The 14817-nt window shown below is 41.6% G+C and overlaps 1 protein-coding gene across 8 annotated transcripts in view; it reads left to right on the forward strand.

The window, feature by feature from the left end:
• Nucleotides 1-14817, forward strand: part of MTM1 (myotubularin 1) — a 95528-nt gene that overhangs the window by 32411 nt on the left and 48300 nt on the right. For all 8 annotated transcript variants that reach the window (XM_074323268.2, XM_074323264.2, XM_074323266.2 and 5 more), the window contains 2 exons: nt 9317-9427; nt 13599-13700. In XM_074323268.2, the coding sequence (XP_074179369.1) occupies nt 9317-9427; nt 13599-13700 (213 nt within the window). The remainder of the gene's footprint in view (nt 1-9316; nt 9428-13598; nt 13701-14817) is intronic.

The raw sequence follows: 14817 nt of genomic DNA on the forward strand, positions 1-14817 counted from the left end.
GGGGAGACTGGAGGCAAGAAGTTACTTTAGCTTTCCAGGTAAGCAGTCAGGGCCTAACGTGGTCATAGTTGGATGCAAAGGAGGGAACAGCCGTGAGAGATTCAGGAGGGTTTGTGGTGGTCGTTGGAGGTGGGAGTTGAAGGAAAGACTCGAGTAGAGAATGATTCCTGTGATTTTTTGGGCTTGAATGGTTGGAGCTGCTCCCAGCCATCGAATTAGACATTACAGGAGAAGGAATGTGTTGGAGATAAGCCCCCAGGGAATTAAGTCTGAATGTGTGGACTTACAGCTGTCCAACTACCAGGTGGAAATGACCCAGAAGCAGTCAGAGACGTGACTCTGAAGCTTCCAAACGTATTAGCATATCACTGTTGGGAAAACTGTGTACATGCACGAGATTACCCGCTAAGAATATGTGACCAAAAAAGAGATGTGGGCTGAGGAGAGACCCCTAGAGGGCATGAACATTTTTCCACGGTGGGGAGAGAAAGAAGAGTCACTGGAGAAGAGAAAGAAGCCACAGTAGAAAAATCTCCTGAGAGAAAGCTTTGGTGGAAGTCATTAGAAGAGAAAAATCTGAAGAAGAAAGGGAGCATGGTGTGAAATGTTGCAGAGTTCGGTACAAAGAAAGAATGAACAGGGGCCATGGAACATGGCCATTAGGAGGCACTGGGAACCCCGGGGAGAACAGATTGTATAGTGACAGGAGTCTGATTGGTCTCTCTTCGTTCTCCTTCTATCTCCTGGTGGAAGGTTTGCCAGCACCGAGGCCTCAGCACACTTCTCTCTATTCATTCTTTGCCACATGCCTTCCTCTATCCCCTGGCTTCAGTCCCTTCTCTACAGACAACATTGTTAACAAAGCTTCTTGAGTTTACCGCGTCGTTTCCCACACTCTCATCCCACCTGACCACAGCTGACAGGCAAAGCAGACACTACCCCAGCACATGCCCTAGTCCTCCCATGGCTCTGGTTTCTAGTGCTGACCTTTCTTCTGACCCCCGTTTCTCATATCTTCCTGCTTGCTGGAGATCCCTTGACTTTCCACCTGGCATCCCAGAGGCCAACCAAGCCCAGATTCTTCAGCTCTTTCTCCCTTCCCGGTCAGTTCCTTCTTCTGGCTGTTCTTGTTTCTCTTGATGGTGCTACTTTTCTTCCTGTTACCCTGGGGTCACCTCTCTCTTGCCCTTCTCTCTCCTTTGCAGTCTTCTTCACATTCACCCAATTCTTTCTAGTCCTGTTGCTCCACTCTAGTCCAAGGTCTTATCAGCAACTGTCTCCCAGGCATTCTCGCTAGCTCCGAAAGGCATGCTTACATTCTTGTCATTGCCCTGCTCAGAAACTCTGTGGCCCCTTTCCTCCCTCATTTCAGATTCCTTAGCTAGGTATTTACATCCTCTGCAACCCACCCCTAACTCATCAGCCCTAATGCATCATACACGCTGCAACCCGACTTCTCTTCCTGAAATACACGTCTGCTATGTCGTTCTCCATGTAACGTGCATACAGACAGCCTCGTCTCCTCCCATCCCCCACTCCTCCCTCTCCCCTCTATATTCCAGCTCCAACAGATCGCTCAGCCTCACCCCACATTCTGACTCAAGTCACTACTCACTTTCCTACAAGCCCTATGCTTTCTCCCCTCTGGAATTTCCTTCAAGCCATTTCCTCCACCTAGGACACCAGTCATACCACCACCACTCCCACACACACACTTTAAAAACTTACTTTGAAATATTTAAGATAAGAAAGTTTATAAAGGATAACATAAGCATCTGTGGGTCCACCACCCAGCTGAGGAACTCCCATCTCCCCTTCACTCCCGAGGTAACGGCCATCTGAAAATTGGGATTTCTCGTTCCTGGTCATTCCACACACCCAGTTTTAAAATTGAATGGAATATAGGAACTGTGTAGGACGCTAAAGGAATGGAGGCTTTTCAGCCTTCGGAATAAGCAGATGACAACCCTTGGTAGTATAATTTGGTTCTCGGATTGACTGCTGATGAGATGGGAAACGCATCGAGTATACAGTTTTCGTTTTCTGATGGTAAGTCGGAATTAGTACGTTCTTCCTGGATGAAATTCAAGGAGAAATTTGTTGTTAGGGTTTTTCTCTAAAAGATAGGAACATAGTGATTCAGTTCTTCAGGTAGAGTATCACCCACAGAGTCTTCAATACCGTTCAAGGGCCTCTATAAAGACAGAACACATGTCAACTTTTATCCATTCAAGGTATTTCTATGAGGAACTGGATCAGCAGGGTCTCTTTCCTTTGCTTTTTGATGGTTTACCAGTGCAGAGGCAAGGGCTGGAAATTTGAGATGGCTGGATGGCCTGCATGTCCATCAGACTCTCTCAGGTATCTGGTTCTGAAATGAGCTTTGGACAGGTGCTACGCTACGTAGGCATCATGCCACCAAAGAGCTGGACATCTAATAAATGTGGCAGCACTTAGGTTCCATAATGTCTCTAATTGGCTGCAATTGCAGCTATACGCCTTGGACCCCACCCAGAAGGGAGGCAAAGTTAACCTCCCATTGTGGACATTTCAAAGCCAGACCTGTATTCTTTCCCAGAGGGAAGCCGCGCCCACTTCATTACAAGCGTGAACAGAGAGGATTCCTATAGTTTTCAGGAAAATGCACGGAAAGCTTTTCAAGACTGTTCTTTTTTTAGGTTCTTCTGTCTCGTGGATTTGGTACGTCTTTTCATTTTAAAGGAGGTGAAATAATGTTAAAAAGACTAGAATAATAAAACAGCCTAGTTGTGTCTTAGGTAAGAATATCAGTGGGAACATAAAATCCATACTATAGGGATTCTTTTAAACTTTAGTCTTGAATCATCTCCTTATATTGCTGCTGCAAAACGAATGCTGTTTTGGGGTTAAAACAATTCCTATTAATACTCTAGGTCCCCCTTGCCCCTTGTTGTCGTACCATTCCCAATTTGTCAGTTCCTAAATTTGAGACCCTGGGGGCTACTGAGCTCTGCTGAAAGTTGAAAGTCACATAGTGGATTTAATTATTTCCACTACAAGTTCAGGCTTTCAGGCCCCAGATAGGGTCCCATTGCTGCTTTGGCAATTCTTCTAATCTCAAATTGACTTCTCGTTACATCCCCCATCGCATCAGTGAGAAATCCTCCATGTTCATTAGCTGATCGAATCTCTTGCTGTGTTGAAAAGTTACAAGTCGTCCTCATGGAGCGCCCATAAAATTCCCCTCGTTACCTGATGATGTCTGTTTTCACTCATCCTTTCCTCATCCTCTCCCACCTGAGAGGAAGGAACTAGACGTCTTAGCCAGAGCAAACCCCTCTACTTGAGCTTTTCTCCTTTCATTGCCTCTGGAGCCTCAGTACCCCACCGTTCTTCTGTGTTTTACATTTGTGGTGTTCATTGCCTCCTCCCCTGTCTCCACCCCTGCAGACCTGCTCTAATGTCTTTATTTTAAAGCACCTTCTTGTATCCCTGCTCCCACCTGATACTACCATCCTCTTTCTTCCCCTTCTTTGCCAGATTTCTTTTAAAAAATTAGTCCACACATGCTGCTTGCACTTCCAGACTACTAACTCCTTTACTTCTTGTGGTCTGGCTTCTATTCCCTATTGTAGTTAGGCTTTCACTGCTCAATTCCAGTGGCCTTGGTTGAGTCCTCAACTTTTTAATTTCTCTGCAGCTGTGGATATTTGTTGATTACTCCTTCCTTTGTATTTTTCTGCACACGTTCTTGACTCTTTCACTTCTTTCTGCCTTTTGCCTTTATTACAGTTCATTTTTTCCTCCCTACATCCTTACTGTATATTTCCCCAGAATTCTGTCCTCACCCTCATCTTTCTACATTGTCAGTTGCTTTCCAGTTCCATGGCTCCAGCTCCAAACTTTCATTTTTAATTTATTGACTATTTGAGAGCCTGCCATGTGTCAAGCACTGTGCCAGGATTTAGTGGTGCACACAGCAGACACAGTCTTTCCCTCATGAAGCTTTACTTCTGATGAGACTGGCAGACATTAATCAGATAACCTCACCAGTATATGAGGTGTGATCAAAAAATACAGGGAATGTTTAAAAAATGTTATTACAGTAAAAGACACATTGTCATTAATCTCCCTCAAAATACTCCCCCTCACTTCAAACACACTCGTCCCATCCTTCTTGACACTTTCTGAAGCAGTTCTGGAAGTCCTCTTTCATGAGTGTCTTTAGTTGCGCTGTCATGGCTGCCTTGGTGTCCTGAATTGATTCAAAATGTTTCCCTTTCATGGTCATTTTGACTTTGGGGAAGAGCCGTAAGTCACACGGTGACAGATCCGGGGAATAAGGTGGATGAGGACACACTGTAATGTTTTTATTTGACAGAAATTGCCATATACCAGAAGCGATGTGTGACATGGAGCGTTGTCATGATGAAGGATAAAATAAAGACACTCACAAAAGAGGACTTCCAGAACTGCTTCAGAAAATGGCAAGAATGATGGGATAAGTGTGTTCGAAGTGAGGGGTAGTATTTTGAGGGGGATTAATGGCAATGTGTCTTTTATTGTAATAGATTTTGTATTGAAACATTCACCATATTGTTTGACCACACCTCGCAGTAAGCTGTGGTAAGTGTTGCGTAGGAGTAGTACAGGGATGCAGCAGTTTGAGGAGCCTGCACGATTGTCCTGTGACAATGAGGCTTCACCCTTGGTCTGAGGAATGAATAGGAGTCATCTAGATGCTGGGCAGGGGCTGAGTTGGAGAGAATAAGCTGAGAGAACAGCACATGGGAGGTCCTGAAACCAAGAGGATCATGAAAAGATGTCAGTGTGGCTGGGTGGGGCCAGGGGGAATGGCCAGAGATGAGCAGGAGAGGTGGGTGGTGGCCAGGTGATATAGATTCCACGGACTGCTAAGGATTTAGTTGTTTAGAGGTAAGCAGTGAGAAGCTTCAGAAGTGGTTTAAGCAGAGGAATGATAGCATCAGAGTTACTTTTGTAAAAGATCACCCCAGCTGCTGTGTGGAGGGCAGATGGGAAGGGGAGCAAAGAGACTGCTGTGCTTTTTTCAGTGGTCCAGAGAAGTTGCTGGTAGAGTTGGAGAGGTTGACAGATTCGAGATCGACTTAAGAGGTAAACATGGGAGGTTGGCTTAAGGATAATGGAGCAGAGGAGGTCAAGGATGACTCCTAGGTTTCCAGCTTTGGTCACTGGATGGATGGAGTGCCAGCCACGGAGATAGGAAGATGGAATTCAGAGAGAGACACAGCATGTGTTTAATTCTTGACATTATGAATTTGAGGGGCCATTGGGATCTCTTCCAGTTCTGTATTTCCAGCTGCCTCCTGGCTCTGTACTTGAGTCATTTATCATAACTTCAAACCTAGTGCGTCTAAAATGGACAAATGTTAATCTTTCTCCAAAACCCCCTCTTATGTTCTTCACATCTCTTGGTGGGATACCGTTGTCCCAGACACTTGAGTCTAATCTGAGTTATCTTTGATTCTTCCCCTGTAGCTCATCTTCTATTGCCTTCCACCTCGGTCACTCTCCACTTTCAGATCCTTGTAGCCTCTCACTTGCACAAAAACATTAGTTTCCAGGATTCCAAAGAATGAGTGGAGAATGCTCAGTGCTCCTAGCTTCGTAAACCGTCAATCTGTCATTGACTTCCTCTTCTCCAAACACATTCCATGGGACACAGTCACACTGATCCAAGCCCTGCGGTACTCCCCTGGGAATTCCCCTGCTACCCTATCTTAAACCCGGCCCACTTAAAAAAAATAAAAATTAAATTCCCATGCTTTTCCCCATGTGTAGCTGATGTCACCGTTACCTGTTTATGGCATTCTCTAGCTGCTGTATTTGGTTTTTTAAGGATCATCTTGAATGTGACCTCCACCACAGAAACTTCATGTGACCCAATCAATAGGGAATTGTCTTGCCCTCCTCTGACCTCTTGGTCCACTTTGTCTGGACCTTTTTTCTGGCTCTTGGCACTTCCACCCTAGCATTGTGGCTATTTGGGTACATGTGTCTTGTCTTGTAGGCTGAGCCTTGAGCTCCGTGAGGGCAGTGTCCGCATCTTATTTAATCTCCATGGTCCCTAGTGTCTAGTACAGTTTCTGTTAGTATACACTCAAAAGAGAGTGAATGAGTGTACCTTTCTAGATTGTTATATTTACTGCTCTAATATTTTAGATACTTAGAGGTGCACAGGCACAGAATTTTGAGTCAGAATGGACCTCTGAGAATACTTAAATATTTAACGATATTTAGATAATGATCACGCAGGTTTCTAGAGAGTTAAGCTAATTTTCCTATTCCTGGATTTCCCAGTTGGGCCTGCTTGGTTATCTGATCTTGAACCTGTCATTCAAGGAGAATGTGGCAAGTAGACTCATTAGACTGTGGGTGCTTTTGGTCAGGATCTGGCTGGTTTTCCTCAGTGTCCCATTTTCAGTTTTGTTTTGGGTCAGGGCAATCAGAGCTATAGAATCCTGTCTATACAGGGACAAAGAACACCACGGTCTCATCTCACTTTAATTCTTCTTCTGCCTTTTTGTTTTTCATTCTTGCTTCCATGTTAATACCAGAGTATCAGACTTTTATTTAGTGTTTACTGTGTATTTTTAGGTATAAGTTTGACATTTAGGAGCGCAGTTATAAAGACACTCATGCATCTCAGTATAATCAAAGCATCATAACAGACTGCCTGATAGTATATTTTTAATAATAAGACTATATTGAGAAGTAAATATGTTGTAATATGCAGCTGTATATGTACACAGTTACTGAGTAGTGTCTTTTTCCCTAGGGATTTGGATTTCAGTCATGTAGTGAGGTGTTTCCCCCCATGGCAACAGCTAACAACTGCCTCCTTCTAGGTACAAACAGAAAGACCTATAGCTGCATGCCAGAGCATACTGACCCATTAGAGTTACAGAGCCCAGTTATGTTTTCCAAGTACTAAGAGAGTCTTTGCTATAAAAATAATAATAACTTCCATTGTTTTGTAGCTACCAAGTGACAGGTACCATGCCAGGTACTTTAAGTCCGTTATCTCTGACCATCCCTACTTTACAGGTATACGTGGCTGAGAGATACAGTAACTTGCTGAAGTCATCCAGCTAATACATGCCAAAACTCACATCTGAACCTTTTTTGTCCAACTTAAGAACTTGTGTTCTTTTCTCTACACCATGACAACTATCCTCTTACACTTTTTAAACTTTTTCTTTTGACATAATTATGAACTCTCAAGAACTTGGAAAAATAGTAGAAGAAGTCCTGTACGTATCACCCAGCTTCTGCAATAACTATACTGCTTTACCCAAACCAGGAAATTGATTGGCAGAATGTAGTTAACTCTACTTGAATTTCATCAGCTTTTCATGCACTCATTTTTCTTATGTTTTTACATACAATTCTGTGAGATTTACTCCCATCTATAAATTCATGTAGCTACTACCAACAGTCAAGATATGCGACTGTCACCACAAACCAACTTCCACATCCTGCCCCTTTATAGCCACGCCCTCCTTCCCCTCAACCCCTGGCAACCGTGTCTCTATTTTCCATCTCTACAATTTTGTCATTTCAAGAATGTTAGAAATGGAAGCATACATCACATGACCTTTTGAGATTGGCTTTATCCACTTGGCATGATGCCCTTAAGATTCTTCCAGGTTGTTGTACGTATCCATAGTTCTTTCATCTTTGCAGCTGAGTAGTAGTCTGTGGCCTGGATGCACCACAATCTTACACTTTTTCAATTTCTAGAATACCTGTGAGCTATATTTATATTTTATGAAGAAATGCTTAATTTTTTTAGTATTGCGTCTGAAGGACAAGGATTTAAAGTCAAAGGAAAAAGAACTAACTTTATTTGTATCCCCCCAAAGGACATCTTTTGAAGAACAACAATTTAATAAGCACCTTTAAAATTTTTTTATTATTATCGAAGTCATCTAACACAGCATTAAAGAAGATATTGGATTTAAAAAATAGTGTAGCCCCTCCTATCTGTCCATGTGAATATATATTTTACCTTATTTTAGTCACAGTGTATTTTGTATGCTGCTTTTTTCCATGTACCATAATCATTTTAGTAGCTGCATGCTAATTCCATCGAGTTGACTAAATGTAAATTTCCACACCCTGATGTCCACCTCTGGCTCCACTGAACATCTTCATGCATACAGCATTTCCTCCGGTTGCACACTAGCTGTAATGTAAGTTCTTAGGAGTGCAGTTATGGAGTCAAAGGGTAGGACCATTTTTATGGCTCTTTTGATGTGTGTTCCCAGACTTCATCTTGAATCTCTTCCCCATATTTACTAAGCAAGTTACTGAAGCTTTTAAAGCCTTGCTTGTCACATCCAGAAATGGGAATACTTCACCTCCATTTAGAATGGTTGTGAGGCTAAAATGAGACGATGCACGCCAAGCCCCTGGTTGCAGTACCTGGCACAGGCGAGGAATTCTGTACATGGAAGCTGCTGTTAACTTGTTGCGAGGTTTGTGGTATGACTTCACTAATGTGATTCCGTCATGCCAGCAGCCTTATGGACCCCTTGCAGCCAGCATTGGATAAGAAACGATGGAGAAGTATTGCTATGCATTCAGGCCCTTCCGCTTTGGGAAATGCACTCATGCTTTGGGAAATGCACTCATGCTTAAGATAGGCAAACCTTCCAGATGCATGGTTTCTCGTGTGGGAATACAGACATGGAAATTTGTGGTAACAAGGCAGAGTGAAGCAAGCGGTGTAACAGCCGTCTGAATCAAGTGTTGTAGAACTTCAGAGGAGAAAGTGGTCAGTTCTGTCTGATCTAATTGAAAAGCAAGGCTTTGTTAGAGGTGATGCTTTCTGAACCAAGATTTAAGCCATGGGAAGAATTTTGGTAGTTGGACAAGATAGATATCCTGGGCAAAGGGAACACCATGCACAAAGCACATAGGGCTGATCATACATGAAATATTTGCAGAATGGTGAAGGCGTTCACTTAGTTGGAGCACAGATGTCGTGGGATAGAAGCCTGCAGAGACAGGCTGGAAGTGACATCACGGGTCCCTTGAATTGTGTACCAGGAGTTTAGTCTTCACTGCTTAGGCAAGGCAGAATGACACGTGTTTGGGGGTGCGTTTTGGTTGCATACCTGATTATTTTAATGCTTGCTCTTTCATGTGTGATCTGTATCATATTTTTGTTCATAAGAAGCGGTCAAAGGGCCAAGGTAAAAACGCCTTGAAAGCATATGATTGTTTTAATTTGCTTTTGATGTTTTAATTATACTGGCAGAAATAGTGACTTTTGTGTTTTTGTCCATTACAGGATTCTGCTCTAATACTTGATGTTCCTCTGGGTGTGATCTCAAGAATTGAAAAAATGGGAGGCGCGACAAGTAGAGGAGAAAATTCCTATGGTCTAGATATTACTTGTAAAGTAAGAGATTCAGTACTTTCTTGCGCGAAAAAGGGCACATTCATGTTGAATGATAGATAAAAGTTAAATGTGGGTTTATTGAGCATCTGTGTCAGTCCAAACACATGCTACATGGTTTGCATTCAGTCCTCAGGGCAATTCTCTGAGGTGAACGGTGGCATCGCCGTTTTATAGACGGGGAGCCTGAAGATAAGAAGAGTTAGGTAACTTAGCTAAGATGACCCAACAAATGTCAAAGTTGGGATCCGAATACAGTGAGATAATCATTTTGCAAACAACAGAATAAACCTTCTGGGAAGAAAACTTGTTTTCTAGGTATTGAGTATCAGAAGACTACCAACTGTAGAAGAATGCCCAATCCTAGAAAGAGCTACAGGGGTTTAGATGTCATCTGTCCCAGTGGATTTTACACCTAGATATGCATCAGGATGACCTGTAAAACCTCTTTAAAAATGTAGATATTTAGGTTCTGCCCCAAATCCTGTTGTAAGATGATCTCTGAATGTTGGGTTCCAGAAGGCCAGGACTCTTTTAAGTGTCTCCAGTGACTGAACCATCAATCTAGTGCAGGATGCCCCAAACTGTTGCTGTAAAGAGCCAGATAATAAATATTTTAGGCTTTGTGGGCCAATGGCATCTCTGTCATACGTGCTCCTTTGTGTTTTATTTTGTTTTAACCTTTTCAAAATACTTAAAAAAAACATTCTGAGCTTGAAGACCATAACAAGCACTGACCAGGGTTGAAGTTTGGTGACTCCTGGCCGGTCGTAATCCTTCAGTCTATGGAGGAGGAAATGAGGTCTTTGCTAAACAGGATTACTTGCCTAGGGTTGCCCAAGGAGCCAGTGGAAGAGCCAGAATGAAAACCCAAGTCTCCTTTTCCTAGTCATGCACTGTGATTTCTTAAAACCAATCTCCTACACTTTTGGTTGGAATATGAATATGATACGATTTTCTTATCTCTGGTTTATAAAAGATGAAGGCTAGTACACTCTATCAGAAACCAAAGGATTATGTAATTATTACACTTAAACTGAAATTCTCCATGACTCCCCACCTTGCTTTTTGATTTTGGTTTAATCCAAGCTATCTATGACCCCAGCTGCTGTCTACCCTTTGGGGCCTAGAAATATGGGATTTACTTTTAAGGAAGATTTTGGCATTTTGCATAAAAGGATCCACGGGAGTAGAGTGTTAAGTCACAGTACTCAAGGGAAAATGGGGTTATGATTTTGATGATTTTGAAGTGACTTTCATGCTAATAGTGTTTTTAAACAAATTCTATCTGTTTTCTTATCAATAGGAAAAACTTGTGTTTAAATAGTGATCCCTGAAAAAATAAGAGAAAACCCACTCTTACCTTTTGACTGTTTATTATAGGAACAAAGGGCTTAGGAACACCTCACCAGGCATAATTCTGAGATGTTTTTTTATATACATATATATGTGTATGTGTGTGTGTGTGTGTGTATAGACACACACACATATATACACATATGTATGTATGTATGTATTTCTTGGAATTAGCATTGAACTCAAAGATGATGGCTGAGAGCAATGTTGTAGCACAACCTTTTAACTCATTTATCTCCTTGGAAACACCAATGTCACAAGAGTCAAATTCTGATTTCTCAGTAACAGATCTGAAGTTGGTAAAAGGGGATCTGCTGCAGGGGGATAAAGTCTCTCTCTCCTGCCTTCACAGGTCAGCTGTCATGTGCAGTCAGTAACCATAACACAACTGTGTTTTCTACTGAAGCAAGTAGTCGTAACCCCTACACATTTGGTTCTACCAGCTCTGAACATGGGGATTTCTGTTTGCCTGTAGCAATTTCACATGGTGGATATACATCCCAGTGGATGTTATCCAGCCGCAAAAGCGATGATAGCTCAGAATAGGTGAATTCTGACCCCCCAGGTCCCAGGCCAGCCATTGCTGACAGCTTGGAGCCTAAAAATCAAAAAGCAAAGCCAAGCCATATCCCCAGAAAGCCTTCTCTCTTCTTGCATGCCTTACCCCCATTTGCTCAGTTTAAAGACTGTGGTATTTTAAAGTCAGCAGTGATGGTGTTGTTTCTTTAGAAATGTGTTCTAGAAATGATACCTCAATCAGCCCTTCCGTGTTGTTACAACTGGGGTGTGTTTCCTTCAACTCATTTATTACAGTGAGGCTTGGCACATCGGCATGTGACCCAGTTGTTAAACGGGCCGAGGGACTGACTGGGAGACTCTAATGCCATAAGGCTCTTTCCCAGGGGTCCTTCCCTGACGAGGCAGGTTCTGAGGAGACCAGGTAGAACTTACCAGTTAGTATATGCTCATATTTCTGTGACAGATGTGGTCATCTGCTGCCTGTGAGTCATTTGCCTTTTCTACTTCAGTTTTCTCATTGGCAAGATAAGGTGGTACCCTGTTTCCCTGAAAATAAGACCTGGCCAGACAGTCAGCTCTAATACGTCTTTTGGAGCAAAAATTAATATGACTCAGTATTATATTTTATTATATTTATATTATATCATATCATATCATATCATATCATATCATACTACACTACACTACACTACACTACACTACACTACACTACATTACATTACATTATATTATATTATATTATATTATATTATATTATATTATATTATATTATATTATATTATATTATAAAGACCCAGTCTTATATTATAGTAAAATAAGACCAGGTCTTATATTAATTTTTGCTCCAAAAGACGCATTAGAGCTGATTGTCTGGCTAGGTCTTATTTTCGGGGAAACACGGTAGTTCTTTCTGTCCTTTCATTATATCTACATCAGATGGCAAAACGAAGTTTCTCGAATCACTTCTACTTTGGCACATTGAAAGTACTTGCTGGAATCACTGATAGGTCAGAATAGTATTTATTTAGAAGCGGTCCGACGGCTGAGTGGTTAAGAGAATGATGGCAGAGAGTTCTCATCTGACCCAAGGCCGTTAAGAAGAAACCTCCTCACAGCTCTTTGAGCTCTGAGACTCCTTGTCAATGTAGTGCTGTACGTGTGGCTCACGGCAAACCCTTTAAAAGCATATCATCTTATTGAAAATATAAAGAACCAGACTCTGAGACCTCGAGGTCTGCCATTTGCATTTTGGGGATGTCTTATGCATGGCAAGGCCTTTGCTGGTCCTTCACATCGGAGACTTAGGAAGCTTGAAGAATCCTCTGGAGATAACAAATGAAAAAGCACTTTGAAAAATCTAGTGACATCCAAGAAGGCAGGGACTGGATCTGTCTGACTCCTGAGTTTCTGTATCCCCAAGATCGAGCACAGGGCTCCTTTTTCTGATTGAAAGTGCAGTGCACAATATAACTTTCTTAGCGCCATGATTGATTTAAGCAACTACCTGAAAACTTCAGCTTTCAAAATAAGATAGAATGTTATTTTGATGTAAAATACAAATTGATATTTAAGGGAGCTTATTTTGTTTGGATTTGGTTTAAAAGAAGGGTTCCGTGCTTGTTAAAGAGACATGGATTAAAAGCTACTCTTAAAATCTGGTTTTGAGCATTAATTTTTAGTTCCTGGAAGCACAGTTACTCCTAATAGGGTACTTGAATGTGGTTTATATAGAACCCTGTAAAAGTACAATTGTATAGTAAAAATGTATTGCATTCCTTGTATGAGAGCTTAATTTGCCAATTATTTCCTAATTTTTAAAAATAGGACTTTAAAAGCATGAGGAAAGAAGGAGACGGCTTCTGTATTTTAATGACATGTTTGACCATTTTGAGAGTCTGTTTGATAACAGATACACATTTGAAAAGTTCCATGAGTAAAATACAGTTTTATAGTTAGAAATAACCCCAGAAACCAGTTAAAGTAGATAGGCCTGGTAGAATGATGTGCAAGGCAAGGTTTGACTTGTTTTGTAAAATGCATTTCAGCTCTGTCTTCTCTTTAGCACTTGTTGCTTTTTTTTTTTTTTTTCATTCATGACTCTGATGGGATATTTTTAGGGGTTCTTAAACTGGATATTTCCAAGCATCATACCAAACAAAGTATTTTTTTTTAGTAATTTAGGTTAATGACCCTTTCAGGTAAGTGAATCTTTTACTCCCTTCATTGACTAGAAGGGTTTTGCTAACGAATATGACCTTATTTGAAGACTGAACTGTTACATTGCTCCTCTGCTCCCTAGGACATGAGAAACCTGAGGTTCGCACTGAAACAAGAAGGCCACAGCAGAAGAGATATGTTTGAGATCCTCACGCGATACGCCTTTCCTCTGGCCCACAGTCTGGTAAATTCCAGGGTTCTCCTCTGCGTCGGAACATTCTCGAGTGTCTCCTCTTTCATACACTCGCTGTGCTGCACTTCTCAGTGTGATGTGTATGTGAGGGTGTTTATTAGAGATTATTGGACCACTCCCAGAGGGACCAGGCCTGTCCTCTGCCGGTCTGTGTAGGATGGCTTGCCCCACATGACTGCAGGAAACCCTCGAGGCAGTTTAGAGCCCCGAGCGAGCCTGGGAGCTTGACCTGGAGCAACTTGTGTTCTCACACTGCTGAGCATGCTCTCTATAGAAGTCCTGTCCAGCACTCTGTAAAAGGCATAAGGTACTGAGGTGGGCTGTGGGGGCCTTAGTGCAACACCATGATGTCACATCCCAGAAGTCATTGCTCTTAGCTTGGGAGCTAATGCATGATGCATGTCAGGCTGTTTTGGCACCAGTTATAAGTGGGAAGAAGTTCTCTGGGCCTAAATGCACTTCTACAATCAGGTACCTTGTCCAGGTACTGTAGGCAGTTGCTGAATAAGGCAGGATTATTTATTTTTTAAAGGATGACACTTTGAATGTCATTTAGCATGTAGTACATATTTGGCAGGACAGACTTATGTGTGCATTTAATTACTTAAATCTATAATTTGGTTCATAATAAGATTTGGAATGTGTATACCTAGAACTTTTCCTTCCTGTTCACCAAACTACTGGAGTGATCTAACTATTTTACCACGAGATTGAAATAAGCTTTCCGTGCATCTTGCTCTTAAAACAATCTTTGTATCCTGCCTTGGTCTTGCCTTCTTTTTTTCTGTTATGCCTTGCCCCCATCTTCTTACCGCTCTCCTCCTCTGCTTGACTCTAAAGAAAGTTGGAGTCAAACACCTACTGAGGGGTAAAAAAGGAAATACACTGTAATTCTTTTAAAAATACACACACACACGTATTATATATATATATATATAATACACACATTATATATATTACATACACACGTATTATATATAATACACACATTATATATATTACACACACGTATTATATATATAATGCACACATTATATATATATTACACACATATTATATATATATAATACACACATTATATATATACATTACACACACACACACGTCT

Source organism: Rhinolophus sinicus, chromosome 18, assembly GCF_057876585.1.
Source record: "Rhinolophus sinicus isolate RSI-liver-muscle chromosome 18, RSI-T2T, whole genome shotgun sequence".
Taxonomy (NCBI): domain Eukaryota; kingdom Metazoa; phylum Chordata; class Mammalia; order Chiroptera; family Rhinolophidae; genus Rhinolophus; species Rhinolophus sinicus.